General features: G+C 43.8%; 1 protein-coding gene across 1 annotated transcript; it reads left to right on the top strand.

Moving 5' to 3' along the window:
* Positions 1 to 8454: 8454 nt before the first annotated feature.
* CLDN34 (claudin 34) lies at positions 8455 to 12608 on the top strand. Its single transcript, XM_009508250.2, has 2 exons — positions 8455 to 8588; positions 9780 to 12608. The coding sequence occupies exon 2, from the start codon at positions 9838 to 9840 to the stop codon at positions 10480 to 10482; it is 645 nt and encodes a 214-aa protein (XP_009506545.2). The 5' UTR covers positions 8455 to 8588; positions 9780 to 9837; the 3' UTR covers positions 10483 to 12608.
* Positions 12609 to 17328: the final 4720 nt, after the last annotated feature.

Here is a 17328-nt window from a genome sequence, read left to right as displayed (position 1 = left end):
ATGTGGTCTCACTAGAGCAGAGTAGAGGAGGAGGATAACCCTTCTCGACCTGCTGGCCACACTCCTTTTCAGACAGCCCAGGATACCATTGGCCTTCTTGGCCCCAAGGGCACAGTGCTGGCTCAGGGTCAGCCAGCTGCCCACCAGCACTCCCAGGTCCTTCTCAGCAGAGCTGCTTTCCAGCAGTTCAGCCCCCAGCCTGTACTGGTGCATGGGGTTGTTCCTCCCCAGGGGCAGGACCTTGCGCTTGCTCTTGTTGAATTTCATGAGGTTCCCCTCGGCCCAGCTCTCCAGCCTGTCCAGGTGTCACTGGATGGCAGCACAGCCTTCTGGTGTATCAGCCACTCCTCCCAGCTTGGTACCAGCAGCAAACTTGCTGAGGTTACGCTCTATCCCATCGTCCAGGTCATTGATGAATATATCGAACAGGACTGGACCCAGCACAGACCCCTGGGGAACACCACTAGTTATATGGGCCTCCAACCAGACTCTGTCCCATTGATCACGACCCTCTGGGCTCTGCCGTTCAGCCAGTTCTCTGTCCACCTCACTGTCCACTCATCTAACCCACACTTCCTAAGCTTTCCTGTGAGGATGTTATGGGAGACAGCATCAAAAGCCTTGCTGAAGTTGAGGTTAACAACACCCACTGCTCTCCCTTCATCTACCCAGCCAGTCACACCATCATAGAAGGCTATCAGGTTGGTCAAGCATGATCTTCCCTTGGTGAATCCACGGTGACTACTTCTGATAACCTTGTCCTCTACATGCCTGGAGATGACCTCCAGGATGAACTGTTCCATCACCTTCCTGGTGGTGGAGGTGAGGCTTGAGGCTGACTGGCCTATAGTTTCGCGGGTCCTCCTTACTCTTTTTGAAGACTGGAGTGACAGTGGCTACCCTCCAGTCCTTGGGCACCTCTCCTGTCCTCCATGACCTTTCAAAGATGATGGAGAGTGGCTTGGCAAGAACATCTGCCAGGTCCCTTAGCATTTATGGGTGCTTCCCATTGGGGCCCATGGATTTGTGAGGATCTACTTTGCCTAAATGATCTCTAACCCAGTCCTCCTCAACCAAGGGCAAGTCTTTCTTTCTCCAGATTCTGTCTCTCACCTCTGGGGGCTGGGATGCCTGAGGGCCAGCCTTAGCAGTAAAGACTGAAGCAAAGAAGGCATTCAGTAACTCTGCCTTCTCTGCATCCTGCATCACCAAAGCGCTCTCCTCATTCAGCAGCGGCCCCACAGCTTCCCCAGTTTTCCTTTTACTACTGATGTATTTAAAGAAGCCCTTCTTGTAATGCTTGACACCCCTCGCCAGTTGGAGTTCCAAGTGGCCCTTGGCCTTCCTCGTTGCATCTCTGCATACCCTGACAACACTCCTATATTCCTCCTAAGTGGCCAGTCCCTTTTTTAACAAACTGTAAACCTCCTTCTTCCATATGAGTTTCTCCAGGAGCTCTTTGCTCATCCATGCAGGTCTCCTGGCTCCTTTGCTTGACTTCTTCCTCCTAGGAATGCACCAATCTTGAGCTTGGAGGAAGTGGTACTTGAATACTGACCTGCTCTCTTGGACCACCCTACCTTCTAGAGCCCTAGCCCGTGGGATTCCTCCAAGCAGATCTGTGAAGAGGCCAAAGTTAGCTCTCCCGAAGACCAGGGTTGTAATCCGACTTGTTGCCCTGCTTCTACCACGCAGGATCCTGAACTCCACCATCTCATGGTCGCTGTAGCCAAGGCTACCCCAACCCTCACATACTCAACCAGACCTTCTTTGTTTCAAAGAGGAAAAACCAGACCGGAGTGAAGAACTGGGCTACCATATTTAAGAACTACTATTTACATTCGTGGGAAAACCACAAAGCAAGGCAACCAACATAATAAAAAAAGAAGTTTGTCTTCTCTTTTTTTCTTAAAAGCACCTGAGATGGCAAGCATGGTACTGTTTGTACTTAAGTATGGTTACTGCTATACCACACTCCAACAAGAGTGTGGCATAGCTTGAGTTTATTCCTTGGAAAACCTTCTCCGTCTCCCCTACATTTCTTCCCGCTGCAGAGCTGCACTGATTTGGGTTGCGTAAACACAGGAAGAAAACTCTAACAATGAAGAAAGGGTTATGAAATCACTTAATTCTCTTTCAGATGAGAATTCTGTGTCCTTCAGGCTGTGAGGCTGGCACATCGTGGTGGTCTCAAGCTGGAAAATCATGTAATCACATAGGCAGATTTTCTGAAAGGGTGTCTTACAGAAAACTGTATTTTCCATGGGAGTTATCTATATAACTTCAGTAAGTGTTTTAGAGCAATTAGAAAAAATGGCATATGGTAAAGCTTTCATATTTTTATAATATGTTAATGATTAACTGACTTCCTACATATTTGTTGACTTAGTGGGAGAGTGACAAGGAACTGCAAGGTACTATTTGGTAGCGTAACAAGCCAGATAATTTGCACGGGCATTTTCTTCCACCTCCCTTCTGGAACTTGCTTCATCCAGCTGACACTGCTTCAGAGCCTTAGGCAACTCTCAGACTCACAGAAGTAAGTCTCCTTTTTTTTTTTAATATGACTTATTTTATGAAGTGCTGATAGAGAACAGATGGAGAGAGATTTAAATATTTACTTGTTTCCTATAAAGAATGTTTTCCCAACTGGGAATTGAAGAATTAAGTTTTCAAGCATTAAATCACGGCAATATTGCTAAGAAGAGACCTTCTTAATTACTATGCTGTTGGGTTTTTTAAAACTTCCTTTCTGCTGCAAGACTGAGATTGAACAAAGGATTCAGTTAGTAAGCCGTGTCCAGTATAGACCAATAAAGCTGCATCTAGGCTATAAAACTTTACAAAAGCAGGATTTGAATGTTAATTTCAAAATGCATGTGGTGTCTGGCAACATCTAAAGCAAAAATATTTGCTCAAAACATTAAATAAATGGAAATAAATGAATTCCTGCTTACACAGGCTGGGAAAAATAACGTTGTGCATATTTTATATAGGAAGAGTTTAGCATGAACTTTCTCTTCAAGGTGGTTATGAGCTGCAGTAGAATTCCTAAAGTAAAACCATCTTTCAACAGGCAGATGTGCTGCAGACAGGGAGACTCATACTTCGCTCCTCTGTTGTTACTTTTTTTTTCAGTGTATTTTAATTTAACTGTGCTATCACTCACAAAGAAACGAGTATTGCCTCCTACCTTTTTGAAAAGCTCTCCTTTCAACCACCCAGCCAATGTCTATGAAGAAAACCTCATCATCAGGTTGCTGTGTGCAGGTCGTGTGCTCTCTGATTCCCCCTCCTGTAGGCAGTTCCTTACGCACTGTCAGCACAGGCAAGGCTCGCTCCTCCTGACTGGGTGCCCGTGCAACATGTCCAGGCTGATGGTCTGGGTGCTTCAGGTGTCCTTTATTTCTCCTGCAGGCACCAGGCAGCGTTAGTTCCCATTCTTTTGGCTGGAAGGTGACTCCTTCTGGGTGACATCTTCCCATGCCCCAAGCTTGTATTCAGTGCCCTCATCTTCCCAGTCGTGTGTGAGCTCTCTGGGACCTGGATGTGGTTGCCTTATTCACACTCCTGACCCCTTTGTGCTCTTTTCTCTGTGTCAGACAGCCAGACCAGGCAAGCTTTTGAGCTTCTCTCTGCTCTCTGAAGCTTCCTAACAGGACCCCATCCCAGCATAGCCAGTGTAGGTCTCTTGGTTTTTCAGGGGCTGTCGTTCCTGGCATGTCCCTAAACTGTTCTACTTAGGCTCTGGACGGAGCTCCCTTCAAGGCAGAGGCAAAACAATCTGTAGAAACTATGATAATATGGGGTCATCTGGCTCCTGGGTCAAGACTACTGCTGCCCCACTCCATACAAGCCTGCAAACGATTCTTTATTTAACAAAAGCTTGAGGTGGCTTAACCACAGAAAAGTAAATTGGAGCGTGAAATACAGCAAGGAAAATACAGAAGTTATGAGTTTCTCTATACCACCGTCAAAGCAAATCAGACTAAATCTTTTCCTGAAATGAACAAAGGACTTTTACACAGCTGAATTTCAATGCATTCTTACTTGGTGGAACAGAAGTGAAGATTGCTTTGGTCCACTTGTTTTGAACCAACGAAGAAAAAATTGAAGGAGCAGAGTTCATAAGACCGGATACTGGCATTTGGGAGGAAGGGGGTACATAAGGTGTGTTAAATTTGGAGATGCTCTGTAATGACTTTTAAACTTTAAGTCCCACTAATTTGTCTTTTTTAATTGAAAATGAGTACGTTAGTGTCAGCTGAAACCTCAACATGAGAGATGAGGCCTCGAGATTTCATGAATGTCAAGGAGACTGTGTTCAAAGAAGAGGGTGTAAATGCAGCTGACTTTGTATCTAGGAAAACAGGAGCAAAAGACTTGCCATGCTGAGTTATTTAAATGCCTTTTGAAGAAGCTAGGAATAGACTGATTTATCAGTCACTGCTGGGAACCCTTGTGGCAGGGACCACAGCAAAAAGATAACCTTGGAAGTAAAGCCACACTTCAACCAGAGCTGTGCTGAAACAGTGATGACAGAAGGATAAAAAGCATTTCTGAAGTCCTCTTCCAGACACATCCGAACTCAAGGGTGTAGAGCATTAGTACAGTCTTTGAGTACCATGTCAAGGATCATGCAATTTGTGTAGGACTTTCACAAATTCACATGACAAGCCCCAGTTCCATCTCACACTTCCCTGCAGCCTCTCTCAGTGTCCGAGGTCTTCTGTGCCAGGTGTTGATGACTGGCCCATCAAGCTCTGCCTGGTACTTGAGGTCCCAGATGGGGAGAGACACAGCAGAGGGACTGCTGCTGCTGGGAATGTATTACCTAGCACGTACCAACCTCTACAGGACCTCTACTAAATGGCAAACTCCCTCCATGCTACTGCAAACTAGTGCCATCTGGCCCTCAACCCATCCTATGAAACAATGCATTTAAAGACAAGTCCTGCAGGTGATTGCATGGTTGGTGGCACTCTCTTATGCCACCCTACAAGTTGGACATCACCCCTGGCACAGGTCTTCACCCCATGAGGGAGTGTGAGACTCAGTAACCTGAAAGGGCCAATTGTATATAAATGCCCTAATTAGGAAACTATGCTAGCTTTTTTCCTTTCCTCATTTACCTGCAGGTTTTTTAAAATCTTTGTTTCCGGAGCTTATGGCAGGTTGATTTTTAGAAAGCGGATGTGAAACCCAGCTGAGGCATATAGACTGCTGAATGTAATTAAAACAGCTTTTCAGAGGACCCAGTATTAATTCCAGAAACGAAAAGTATTTGGTGCCGTTTCAGTTCCTCTGCTCTGAGAACTGATATCATACCTCCGGCCTTTTGTCACGAGCAATTACTGGAAGTAAAAGAAGCGGTGACAAAATTTCAAGTATAGCTCCATTCCTGTTTGCTGCTGCTGCTGAGAACATCAGGAGGAGGAACTGTGACCACAGAGAGCTGACCTTTACCTCTTCGACTCCAGCATTTAGTTTCAGTCTTTTTAAAGGTAAGCCTGATGCACGGATGACCCAAAAAAGACTCTGTGAAACCACCTGGCAGTTGAGAGAGCAGCTTGCTTCCATTTTTCCTCCTAGCAGCAAGCTTTGCAGCTGTAAGAAAGTCAATACATCTCCTGGGCACCCTCATCTATTTCCTGTAGCTAAGAGGGAGAAAGTCATGTCTCATTCTGTCCCTGAAGTATATGGGCAATGGCTCAACTCACTTTTCTTAAACAGCAACTCACTGTGCAATGCTCGATTTAAATAAAAATAAGCAATAAGGACAAAGGGATCCTTCAGGTTTCTGCATTTGGATGAATTCACTAGCATGTATCATCTTTTACTGTCTTGACAGCTTCTGTCTTCTCTGTGCGAATTTCCATTGAATCCTAGCAAGTTTACGTTTTGCTTTTACTCACGTAAAAGTTTAGTTTAAAAGACATCCATGAAGGAAATGAAAGATGTATTAAGAGAGAAAATGATAGCAAGGGACTATCAGGTGAGAAGCCTGTAGAAGCGGCTCTCCTTTTTGAGCTATTGTTTCTAGACTTTCTAAAGGCGGTCCCCAGAAGCTGCTGGGATGCTTGTTGGATTGGACGGAATCAATTTTAAATGAAAATGTTGATGAAATCGTGGCACATCGAGAGATGGAACCCTAGCCATCTCTTAATGCACTTCTCTTGCTTATTTGGGCGAAAAGGGTTTTCAGTCACGCTTTTCATCCGCTGGCATACACACCACATAGACCTAGCTTGTTCCTCCTGGCAGGATTGCCTTTGCAGGCTACCGCCATCCTATGAAACAGCTGGCATGCGCACTCTGAATGCTGAAACCTGCAGCTCCGAGTGAGCTTCCGAATCAAGAACCGCGTGCGTGCCAGTAACGCCAAATAATTACTCAGCAGACCTCCTGCAGCTGACTGAATATGAGTTCATTTGCCTTAGGAAATTTCATAAAGTGATCATGTTACATCATTGTATTATTCAGACCACAGAGGCAATCTTACTGTACTAATTAAACGAATTAAAAATATTTATATAATTACTAAAGCATGACACCAGCCAATAGACTATGCCAATGCTGCCGCCGTATGATCTGGGCTTTGAACCGCACTTTCCCCAGTATAGCTCTGAACACGCAGGGACTGACCTTTCACATTCTTCTCTTGCAAGGCTGGAAGGAGCACTTGCACAGAAACCAAAAGGTTTTCTTGAAGAGGAAACACTTCTTCGCTCTCTTATGCGAATGGCAAGGTAGCGATGGATCAGCTTCCTCCTTTCCGAAGCGAGACGTCGGTCCTTCTTCCCTCCCTCTTTCCTTCCCCGTGGCGGTCCCGCAGCGAGGGAGCCGGGAGGGGCGAAGCCCTGGGGGGAGGCGCCCCCTGCAGCTCACTCCCGGCTTCGCTCGGCGTCCGCAAGCGAAGCGGCTGCCTGCCCGGCGCTGCTTGCCGCAGCAGCCCCGAAACGCGCCCGCACCCCGCCGCCTCTGGGAGAAGCCGCGTTTCCCCCAGGCTCTTTGCCCGCCGGCAGGCGCACGGCGCGGCCTCGGCCGGTGCCGCGCCCCGGGGGTCCCACGGCACGCCCGAGGGGCCGCGGATGCTGCGAGCGGCGGCCGTGCGTGGCAGAAGCCTGAGACGCCACTTGCTCGTAGCCAACGTCTTCCCTTTCAAATCAACGCTTCTGGCAAACGACACGTAGCTGTCCTCATGTGACGGTACCAGCAAAAGCCTGGAGCGCGTTCATTAATATTTGTAACGGGGGAGACCGGAATCGGGAGCTAGAACTTTGTTTTCGTTTTGGCGTATTTTCACGTGGCAAGCAAATTCCCGTCACTATGCCGCCTTGGTATTTTGCTCCTTATTTTCCTGCTGAATCTTAATACCAACAGGTCATCAGCGGAGGCTTCTGTCTGATTTTCCGAAACAGGCAAGTATGACAACTGCCATTCAATTTTATCATCGCTCTCAAAAGTACTTCTTTTTCACCTTGATTTTTCTCTAAGTCAGTCAGTACTATCAGGTTAGATCAAATAAGTCCCAGTGGGCAGGGTGTGGAGAAATGAGCCAAAATGAATCATTTCCTACCTAAGCAATTTTTTGTGTCTAGACATTTGGTACTTCATCTAAAGCTCATCTTTGTTAGCTGGTTATTCTTCAGTGTTTTCAGAATTTTTGCATGAGCTTTGAATTCTTTCATCCTGCGTGTTTGCTTGTTCTGTGACCTTTGTGAATCTCACAGGAAAAAAAAATATCTTTTCCTAATTTTTAATTTTATAACTCAGTTCTGGGCACCATTCTAAGTAACTTAGCACATGAAGGTTTGACAGAGGGCTCAGTAATCATGGGTACGATCTCATTTAATTCTGTGGGAAGACAGGTGAGTGAATTCAATCCATGCAGAAACACACTGATACCATACTCTGAACAGCTCTCAGTGACATGGATTGGCCTGGTTGCCTTTTATGACTCTGATATCAGCAAGTTGTTGTTTAAATTAATGTTTATGATGTATACGAAAAGTGTTACAAAAAATATGGACTCTGCTCAGAACGGTATTTTAATATGGTTCAGGTTTGGCCTCTGTGTGCTCAGCTGATTCAAACAGAAGCAAAAGGCAATCAGTGCAGGACTCCTTTAATCACGCTCTTTTCTGTCGAGCACCTTCCCATCACTAGACATACAGAAATGACACTGTTTTGATGTGGAACCGGGACAGAAGCAAGCCATTCATCATTTCGTGTGGGGCTACTACGCTGTATGGCTAGTAACAACTGTTAATTAGATAGTGGGGATTATAATCACTTTGTAAATAATGCAGCAGACTGAGATAGATAGCATTTATAAATTGGTTTCATTTTAAATAGATAAAAACACAGGAGGCTATTCTGGAGCAATTTCCTCCATGCAAGAAAGGGTTAAATGTACCTTTGCAGTAATGGAGATTAACATGTCCCACAGGAAATCAGTCCTACCGGAGACACATAGATGAACTGGGAGGCCAAAATGACAAAATTGCAGATGTTGCTGTGTTTGGCTGGCGTCAAAAACCACTCTGTCCATTCCTCTTATCACTGGCCTCAGCTTCAAGACTGAAGTAAGTATATAGTGGGCACCGGTATGAGAAGATGGAAAGTGTGTGCTTAAGGTCACATTGCTGTGAAAATATTTTTTACCGAATATTTCCACAGCTGGAGTTTTGCAACTAGAGTGCATCACTGAATCTGTTTAGGTTAAGATAAGTAAATCGAAAAGCTATTGCTTTAGGAACAAAACATAGTTGCAGGTCTATCTTGTTATTCGAGTGAACCTGGTACAGTATTTCTTCTGTCTTGAATACGATGGGAGCAGGAGAAAAGGTATTCTAGCTAACTTATAAAATATAAAGATCCCCAGAACCTTTGAGATCTACACAGTAAAATCAAGGCCGCACCTTCTCTAATCACAAATCATTCCTATAATAGTTCAGAAGGTTGTATGAAAGACGTGGGAAATTAACAGATTTTTTTTTTTTTTACTAATTTGTACTCAGAACATATGGTCAGCAAACATACAGTCAGCAAACAAACCTAAAACCTTTTGCTAGGCTAAATGACTAAAATCTTTTCCACAACAGCGGTAGGGTGACTTGAGCTGGAGAAGTCAGGCAGGTTATGAACGAGTGTGATTTGTGAAGGTAAAACACTGAAGAAACCTTGGTTAAAGTTTGATGCTGGGAAAGCAACAGCAGCACATCCCGGCTCCAGCCCCTGCACAGAGCGTTATATTTCTGATTAATTCAAATATTTCTGATCATGCATTCACAGTTAAATAATCTAAAAATGGTCAAAGTTCAGTGGTCTTTATTAGACTTTGTGGCCTGGATTTGCTCAACCCTCTGAACTACGATCCCGAGGATTTTGTCAGGTTTAGTTTCTACTAGCCAGTAAGACTAGGGCTCCTGATAACACGTAATGCATGTAAGGACTTTTGAACATAACAGTTAATTACCAAGGAAGGGAATAACTTGAAAAAAGATGTGAATTTCCCTTTTTTGGAATGCAAAATGGAGTTGTAATGGGAGCCAGTCAGAGACGCTTTCTTCTTGGGATACAATGAAATAGACAGAATTAAGCTTAGATGTTAGATATCTGTCCATGGGTATTATACGTCAACAAACTACTACAGTTGGTCTAAGATGACTGCCATCCTCCCTCTGCACACATATTCTCTCCTGTTTTTTCACTTACAGTTTCACCTGCTCACACAGATAATTGCCTGTGTAATTTTATGCTGTGTTCCTTTCCAGCACCTCTCTCTCTTCACATGGCAACCGTGTCTGCGACAGAGTAGGAGAGCTCCAGAGGATGAGCTCCCTGGTCAGCACCTCGCACCTCCAGCTAGCCGCCTTTGCTCTGGGCACGGTGGGCTGGATCCTGTGCACCGTTTCAATGGGAATTGTGGAATGGAGAGTGTGGCACGTGAACAACACCACCATCATCTCCTCTGGCGTTGCCTGGGTGGGGATTTGGAAAGTCTGCTTCATCAGTTACCTTCACGTCTCGCCTGGCTATAAAGAACAGTTCTGCCATAAATTCAGTGGCTATGACTCCTCCATCCCCCCTGAAATTTATGCTGCTCAGGGTCTCCTGTTGATCGCCATGTGCGTGGGCTTGCTGGGATTGACTGCCACAGTATTGGCTCTGAGAAATGTTTATATGGGAATCACTCACAAAACTCTCATTACCCGTTTCTTCCTGGTGGGTGGCTTCTTCTACACACTGGCTGGTCTGTGCGTCCTGATTCCTGTGAGCTGGAATTTCTATTCGGTAACGCACAATCAGAGCATTGCTTTTCCTCCTTCTTACTACATGCCATCCAGCCCAGCGGCGCAGGAAGCTGGTGCTGCCATTCCTATCGGGATTGTAGCTGTCATCCTCCTGCTGCTAAGTGGGACTTTTTGTCTCTCATACAGATTTCCAGTGACTGCAAACACTATCACGAACTCCTGACAGGATAAATCCCTCCCTGTGCTGTTTCAGAACAGGAGCATAGTCGAGAGAAAAGGTCAGCGGCATGAGTGATTTTATAACCAAGGATCTACAGAATTTAATTTTGGTCTATAGCAGCCACACTATTTTGTTATATGAACCAGCTGAATTACCATCTTAGTTGTCACATATGACCGGAGGTTCAACTTTGACATAATTGCTGTTGAGCAGCAACTGTGATTATCTTTTACCAGTTGTCCTCTTTTGTACACACAAATGCTATTAATTTATTTTTTGTGTAAGATATTTGCCATGCTCAAAGAGCTGACTCTGAATTAACTGTCCTGTTAGAAAAATGTGAAATAACATGTGTTAAATGTGAACTTGTTTCCTTGTTGGTACTAAACTGTTTTGTCCATTATTTAATTACATCTGTAGCAAAGTATGCTTTGTGACAAGTCAAGACTTTTAATACCAATAGTATGACTGTCATCATGGTTGGGTCAAATGAGTCTTCTCTGAATTGTCTTACAAAGGTCTTGCCAGTTTCTCCTCTTCCTCCAGGGTACATGAAGAGCTGTGTCTTTTTAATGCTTCTGTTTTTCTTTCAAGCTATTTGCATTTTATGTTGCAACATGTTTGCCTGTGGGCAAGGTGCGCTCCTAGATCTTCACTTAGGCAGAGCCAAAAAGTCTGCAAGTGTTTGTGCCTTCATCAGACACTTCACTGAATCCAAAGGTATTGCAAAAGATGGAAACAGCTTCTACAAGCTATTACAAAACTGCTGTCAAAATCAGTGTTCTTGGTGACTGGGACTATTCAGTACAACTTACAGGGTATGATTCATTTGACCTGATGTAGACATCTATACATAAACCGGTCACTTCAGGCTCCATTTATAGTCAATGTAGAGACAAAGGCAGTCTTGTCCAAAATAGATGCCTAGAATGGCTGGAAGAAGACATGATCCCTAAAAACCTGTTTCTTTTAACCCACAACTTCACCTAAGCTAGATAAAGTTAGGTGAAATGAATCTGTCATTTACGTGGCATTTCACATGCCAGTGCCATTAAGAAAAAAAAAAATAAATGTCCCAAACTATTTTGCAATAAGGGCAATAAAAAAAAATTAAGAGGTTAGGAGGAATGAGTAAACAGTGTTGACAAACTGGCGACCTCTTGAAAACAGGTTCCTCAAAAAGTTATTACACTTAAAGGAATGCTACAAGAATCGAAGTAATTCAGTTTTACCCTTTTAATTGTCCTCCATTTTCTGAAATACTCATGGATTCAGAGAAAGAAGAAAATGTAACCAAAATGTAATAATAATTCTTGTACATTGCAAGCAAAGGTAAAATGCCAGCCAACCAGGTCTTGTTGCTTGTTTACTACCTCAACTTGTCCTAGCAGTCCAATTCTTCCTCCACATCTTCCACACGTTCTCAGCTTTGCTGTACTGTCTGTCTATACGAATGCCTACAGCACCTTCATTTCCTCTCCGGTCTTCCAGCCTCTTCTGAAACAGCAGCTCTGCTCATATTGGTAATTTTTTCATCTGCTGCAAGGGTTTATCTTTTGACTGTTTACAATGCTGTAAAGCACTTTCAAGTGGTGTTTCAATGAAGGCAAGTGATTTAATAGCTTGTTTATTATATATTGTTTCTAGTTTGATTTCTACTATACATCCTTTACAATGTTAGTAGGTTTTGTTTTTAAATGTGCAAGTCAATAGAACTGTTATCTCTTCCCACAGGGCCTAAATAATGTTAGATTTTATCTTATTGTAGTTGTAAGGAGAAAAAGAGCTCTATCCATGTGTTTATGCCAGCATTTCCCCATGCTAATAAACCACCCATAGTCCCTGGCAAGGAATTTGAACTTTAACAGAAAATTACTGATTCTTCAAGTTTTTTTGAGTTCTTGTATGCACAGAAACGTCAATAACAGCAACTGTATTTCTCAGCTATATTCACTAAATGATTTGGTTTGATTTACATTTATTCTTCTTGGCTAAAAGGAAAAGCAACAAACAACATCAGACACACACCAAGTTTCTGCGTTGCTGCCACAGCTGTCTCCCCCTGGGACTCTGTTGATCTGCCCTGATGCATGGCTATAGAATGCTGGTGGTGTGTCAGACTAGATGGTGAGGAAATTCCCCATCTAAACACTGGAATAGATTACCTCAGGATATGTGTGGGTTTTTTAAATAACATTTTGTCAAGAATAAGTTTAGACAAATAGTGCCACGAAGACTGTAGGTATGAGCGAGCCTGTCTCAGGACAGAGGGGTGATCTAGATGGAGCTCTTGGCATCCCTTCCCACTGTACTTCCTGGGTCTTTAATACAGAAGTCTATCAATAGTCACACGGTCCACGCTATATGTTGATAAATGATAAAAAGTAGTCTATGGTCAAATACCAGGCTATATTAAAACTTGCAGTCCATCCCTGAAGAAAAGATAGGAGGAAAAAAAAAATCTTAGCTCAAAACAAGGGAGGGGCAAAACCTCCATTGATTTCAATTGGATCAAGCCTGTCTAATCTTGATCCCTGAAGGCTGCATGATTCATTAAATCTTAGTGGTTATTTGTGTTCATTAAGATTTTTGTATTGGAGGAAAGTAAAGCTCCTGCGCTTTTACTTTGCCAGCGAGGAGGCGTAGTTTCTTTGTGCATATTTTCACGACCCATTTGTTTCAGAATTTGAGAAGCTAAGTTACCTTTCAGTAGGTCAGTTTATTACCATTTCAGTTGTGCTTATGCAGCTATTTCTAGGGTTGTCTGCAAAATCAGGCAGCTGAAATGATTTCAGTTTAAAACTCAAAAATGTAAAACTTTTCTGGAAGGCTATTTTTAACCTAGATTACTTTAGGGAGCTACGCTGTAGCCTGGCCTTGCAATCATTTGTAATAGCAGAGCTGAGGACAGGCAGTGAGCTGGAGTGCAAAAGCAGGAGTGAGTGGCTGGGGCCTTGAGGTAGAGGCATAAGGGGCAAGACCCTCTTAAATAAATGTCACCACTGAAGAGATCATATCGCGCAGCTCTGTCTCCAGCCTCAGCGCAGACTGGGACCTGCTGCCTCCCCAGTGACAGCACCGCTCGCCTTGTGGGCTCCACCCTGTCTAGGAATGTCTCCACACTAGCCTCAGTCTACACATAAACCAGTCTCGCTTTATTTTTTCTGAGTTGACAATAAACAAGTATCTTGTGATTCACTCACATGTCTGAATTCACTGCTGGGTGAATGATCTGAATACCAAGACTCCCTCTGAGTTCTGTTGGGTGTCTTAATGGTAAGGCGTCCGTCTTTGACCTCCATAACATACCCCGTGGCATTAATCTACCACACGATGTGTTTTGTTAACCTTATTTATGCGTACCATCTACCTCACCTGTCCATTCATGGCTGCAGACCAAAATGTGCAGGATTATATATTCAGTATTCTTCTCCAAGATGGGTGCTCAAAGAGCAGATGGAGCGGAAAAGTGCCTGATAGTAAAACAAGCCAATAGCACAAACTCTACTGAGCAGATTTTCTTCCCAGGTGAATATGCAGTTCTGACCAATATAATCCGTGTTCAGGTAAAGGAAGAGGGAGAAACTGGAGATGTGCTACAGAGTAGGTCACCAAATTATTTAAGTCAGTAAGCAAAATTTGTATTCCAGTCAGCAGTTTTACATGAAAAGAGTCTTAATTGTCGGTTCTGAGTTCTTTCGCTGATTAAAAACAACGCTAGCGTCAGAAAGAAATGTCTTTGCTGTCACATGGCTTACGGTATATTACAATGATGAGAGGCAGGGTGGTTTTCAGGAGAGAGCTATTTTTAGACCTTGGACTATTTTTCCCTTAGAATGGAAAAACTGAAATGTCACAGGCAATTTCCTGCTCTTTAGGCCATTAAAATACTTTAGGACAAAGAGTTTTTGCTTAAAAAAGGTAAGTCTGGCTGGCATAGCGTTTAACAGCAAATTGTTTTCTTAAAATAGGAAACCAATGTACATTAAATTAAAGGTTCCCAGAAGAGATATGTCCTCTGAGCAAATATACCTTTTTCAAAACCAAACTGAGATTCCTTTCGTTCTTGCCAACATCTGTATTGTCAGATCCAGTATCAGCTCATAAAAATATTTTTTTCTACTGACATAGTCCCTTTCCACTACTCAAATAATTCACTCTATTTCCCTTGCTTAAGAGAGGTGAGATTGCACAATAATTAGCACCATGGTTTGGAGTGCATTGGCTCTCAATTACTGTGTCAAAACCAACTAGATGCCAATCAAGCAAATGTAAGTGAATCTCATCTCAGAATTATAAAACCAATAAATACGGGCTCATAGTTGGGAATAGGGTACAGTACACACTGTTAAGATCCGATTCACAGAACATCATGTCGCCCCCTTTCTCTTGGGATATATGTGGAACACAGCAAGGATGAGGATAATTCCCAGAATGATATTTTGAAGAAGCATACACATTATGGGCGGTATTTTATACCCAGCACTGTCTGAGGTTACTGCATGTGCAGGCTGGTTTCCAGCAGCTGGATACGCAGACTCATTACAGAATAAAAAAATTAAAAAATGGTAAAGGTAAAAAAATAGATCTCACTTTAGAATTAACGTTGCCAAAATATGACCAGATACCTGAGATCAGCTGATGAGAACAATTTGTTCTCATCCAGCCTGCCCACATGGCCTCAGAGAAGACATTGCAAGTAGGAGAGAAAGCATATGGGCCTCTGGAAACTAGAGGCATTGCACCCACTACGTAGGTATATCGCAGCTGCTGGCTGACTGGAATTGAAGGGGGAAAAAAATCACTTGCACAACAGAAGTGCTTAAAAGCCCCTGAAGGTTACGGAACTGGAAATGAAGCATTCACAGCTTGGAGAAGAGATTGAAAATATCAAGCCCTACTGAAAAGCTTAAGCTGTCCAACCGCAACTTTTGGAATAACTAATGTCAGTGGACCTCAGAGCCTTATTTACATCTGATTTTTAGTATTACAAATATGTGTAAAGTCTGACCCATAGTCTTTCCATATGACAGTTTCCCATTTGTAAAATAAAGATAGCAACTCACAAAATATTATGGCAATAAATACATCAAAGATTAGTATGATGGGAGCCACAGAAGGCACTGAAATAGATCTGCTGAACGACCGTGTTTTGTTTGTACTCCAAAGTCATACTCAGGGATGCAGAAGTCCCTTGGGTGTGTGAAGCTGCCTTGCTGTTACTAACAGAGCAGAGGCAGAAGAGGAATGATGGCATGCAAGGGGGGGGGGGGCCGGAGAGGGGCAGCAAGGGAAAAAAAGGAAGAAAAGGGGGGAGTGAAAAGGAAAAAGAGACAAATTCCTGGATTATATTAATACTATACAAAATAATATCATTATTTGACATCATGATAATAAATATTTCATTAAAATTTCAACACCAGGCAGAAGGGCTGACTAACAAGTGGTGGGTCAGATATGGAAAAAATGTTGAACAAGAAAGCAGGAATCACGTGTTTCGAAGAGAAGTGAAAATGAACTGAAGAAAAGCAGAGGAAACAAGAGGTAGATGATACAGAAGGCAACACTGCAAAAGAGCAGGGAGGGGGCCCACTATGCTCGCATCTAACTACACTGGCTTTGGCACAGTCCTCCTTGATGTCAGTGACTCAGGTGGGAACCGCAGCCTTTTGCAGGACTGAGGAAACCAGGGACCCGACCAACCAAGTGCAGGCAGCAGCCGCATGTGCTGCTCAGGCCAGGCAGTAAAATAACATACTGTGCTTATTTTCCTCCCTCCTCCCCCGCCCCCCACCCCCAATGCATCCATTCCGGGCCACATTTGCCTATGGGATGGCTGTGGCAGTTCGCAGAGGTGTCTGGGCCATGCCCTGTTTGGCAGCACCTTCAGCTGATCAGTGTCAGGTATGCTGGGCTGGATGCCGGGTGTCACCTCCCGAGCAGCGCCGAGCATGGCACACCAATGACACCTCCATCGTCTCCTCCAGCACTGCTTGGGTGGGAGCTGGGAAACTTGAGCAGTTGCTGCAGTCTCCAGGGTCTTTTGAATGAAGGTCTGTCAGAGAGTCAGACTCAGAGAAGTTGTTCCCCCCTGGAAACCTTGTTTGCTCAGATGCTTTCACCAACTCCTACGATCCTGAGAGCACCAGGAAAAACCTACAAGCTTTGCTCTAAGAAATATTTATAAGGGTTGTGCTCAAAACCCATGTATCAGCTTTTTCCTAGCTGGGGGGATGCTGAAAATGTTTGCTGTGTGTTAATCCCTGTGAGCTGCAATTTCTGTTCTGCAGCGTGCAGCCACGGTGTCTCGTTCCCCTGTCTCCCCACGCCAGCCTGGGGACAGGAAGCCAGTGCTGCTGCTCCTACTGGGATTACAGCCCTTCTCCTGCCACTCATGAGTGGGACCCTTTCTCTTTAACATAAACATGCTATTGTGCTGGATGCCAAGGCTCCTTCTGATAATACAGGCTTCAGATGCCTCTGAGAAATGTGAGGCAGGGCTACAGGATAAACATAGCAACCCAGTGACTTCATCTGCTCAAGGAGCTCTCTGGGTTCAGCTGTGACTCTTCAGTGACAGTCACAATTTGCCAGCTGAATTCAGGGGAAACAGAAATAAATTACGTGACAAATGACTTTCACCTGAAGAATTATTTCTTATTAACTAACTGGGAAAAACTGCTATGTCTTGGTTGGGTAGCTGAGTTCACTTCAGTGTTGCTGATGAATGTTATTTCTAATGTGACCTTCTGCATAGGTGGACTTAGTTTTGTTTGTTTTTCAGAGGTATGTAAATTCAGTGTTCATTTAATTGAATTTTGCCGACTGTAATCAAAGCCTGTATGAATG

This window comes from Phalacrocorax carbo, chromosome 1 (assembly GCF_963921805.1).
Source record: "Phalacrocorax carbo chromosome 1, bPhaCar2.1, whole genome shotgun sequence".
Lineage (NCBI taxonomy): Eukaryota > Metazoa > Chordata > Aves > Suliformes > Phalacrocoracidae > Phalacrocorax > Phalacrocorax carbo.
This window is presented reverse-complemented; position numbering and strand designations above follow the sequence as displayed.